At 67.1% G+C, this 1,674-nt stretch overlaps 1 protein-coding gene across 1 annotated transcript in view; it reads right to left on the reverse strand.

Annotated features, from left to right (window-relative positions):
- CARD14 (caspase recruitment domain family member 14) overlaps nucleotides 1-1,674 on the reverse strand; it is a 48,571-nt gene that overhangs the window by 18,802 nt on the left and 28,095 nt on the right. The window contains exons 4-5 of the mRNA XM_007959823.1: nucleotides 754-977; nucleotides 242-361 (exon numbers count right to left, since the gene is read on the reverse strand). Of these exons, the coding sequence (XP_007958014.1) occupies nucleotides 242-361; nucleotides 754-977 (344 nt within the window). The remainder of the gene's footprint in view (nucleotides 1-241; nucleotides 362-753; nucleotides 978-1,674) is intronic.

Consider the following 1,674-nt stretch of genomic DNA (forward strand, 5'->3'; position numbering starts at 1 on the left):
GGTGCGGCGTCCCCACCACCAGACGCCCCGCGGGGCAGGCGGTGCGGCGTCCCCACCACCAGACGCCCCGCTGGGCAGGCGGTGCGGCGTCCCCACCACCAGACGCCCCGCTGGGCAGGCGGTGCGGCGTCCCCACCACCAGACGCCCCGCGGGGCAGGCGGTGCGGCGTCCCTACCACCAGACGCCCCGCGGGGCAGGCGGTGCGGCGTCCCCACCACCAGAAAGGAGGTGGGCTGTCACCTGCTTGCGCTGTCTCTCGGCGGCCGTGGCCCGAGCCCTCAGGGAGTGGATTCGATCCACCAGCTCTCGCCTGCTCTCCCGGGCCTCGTCCAGGCTCTGCTCCAAGATGTCCTTCTCCACCTGGGGCAGAGACAGGTCAGCCCGGGGCCAGCAGGGACCCAGCCCTCGGAGGCTGCTTCTGGGGAGGCGGCCCACTGAGTCCTCAGACCGGGGCTGGGTGTGTACAGACTTCCCCTCCCGATGGCTCACTGGGCGGGAGTGGGGACCCTGGGCGGTGCAGACACCAGTGCTCCCCCACCAAGCAAAAGTGGGGGCTCCAGGCCACCCAGAGGTGCCTCGGAAGAAAGGCCTGGTGAGCCCTTCCGGAAATCGGCCTCCGAAACCCCGTGGGGCCAGCTCCAGTCTGCAGGCCTGGGGTGACATGAGGCCGGGTGACTCCCCAGCAACTGGCTGGGTGCTTGGTCTGGGTGCTGCAGGCGGGTGCCGGGAAAGGAGCTGCTCGGGGCACCTACCACACTGAAGGTCAGTGACCTGAGTTTCTCGTTCTCCTCCCTCAGACGGCTCAGCTCCTCATCTTCCGCCTCTAGGCTGCCGGCCATGTGCAGGGACCGCTCTCGGAACTCCCGCTCGCAGGAGGAGGCCACCTGGGCTTGGAGCAGCTCCTGCTTCGTCAGGTACAGCTGGCCGGGCCGGGCCACTGGCAGCCGGACCAGCGCCGTGAGCACCCCCAGCCCGCCTCCCGCGTGCTCTTGCTCTCAGACTCCAGAGCGGGTCCCGTCAAACGAAGAGCCCCAGGTCCTTGCGAGGAAAGAGCCATGGCAGCCTCGTTCGGCAGGTGAGGCACCGCGGTTCTGGGCTGGGGTCTTGGGAACACGAGGAGCCCTGGGAGTCAGCCCCGATTCCCATCATCCAAGTGGGGCCACTGGCAGCAGGAATGAGGGCTGCAGTGTGTCCTCAGCCCCCTGGCTTCTCTGCCTTTTCGTATTCTGCTCAGTGCATCAGATAAAGGGCGTGTGGATTCGTGAAAATCAGGATGTAAACAGAAAGAGGAAGGTCAAGTCCATGGGCGCAGGAGTGCTGGGGAACACAGGCCACGACTCGCAAACCCACCATCACGCCTTTGATGACATGCAAACCCACCACCTCCCGCCAGCACGCTGTCTGTCCAAGGTGGTGATCCGGGAAACCACCTTGCAGAGCCTGCTGCCCTCCTTCTGCTGGACGAGGTCCCAAGAGCCTTGGACCTCGAGCCACCAGGCCTGGCCTCTCCGTGCTGGGTGACGCCTTTGAGGAGATGGGTGAAGGGGTACCTCCCCGGGAGGCAGGCTCATAGAGCCAGGGTGCGGTGTGGTGCCCACTGCGGGGCTCGCAGGGGGACGGGGAGCTCCAGGCAAATAGAACAGTGGCGCCCACTGTGGGGCTCACAGGGGGAC

The sequence above is a fragment of the Orycteropus afer genome, unplaced genomic scaffold (assembly GCF_000298275.1).
Source record: "Orycteropus afer afer isolate SDZICR_OR568_19922 unplaced genomic scaffold, OryAfe1.0 scaffold00018, whole genome shotgun sequence".
NCBI lineage: Eukaryota > Metazoa > Chordata > Mammalia > Tubulidentata > Orycteropodidae > Orycteropus > Orycteropus afer.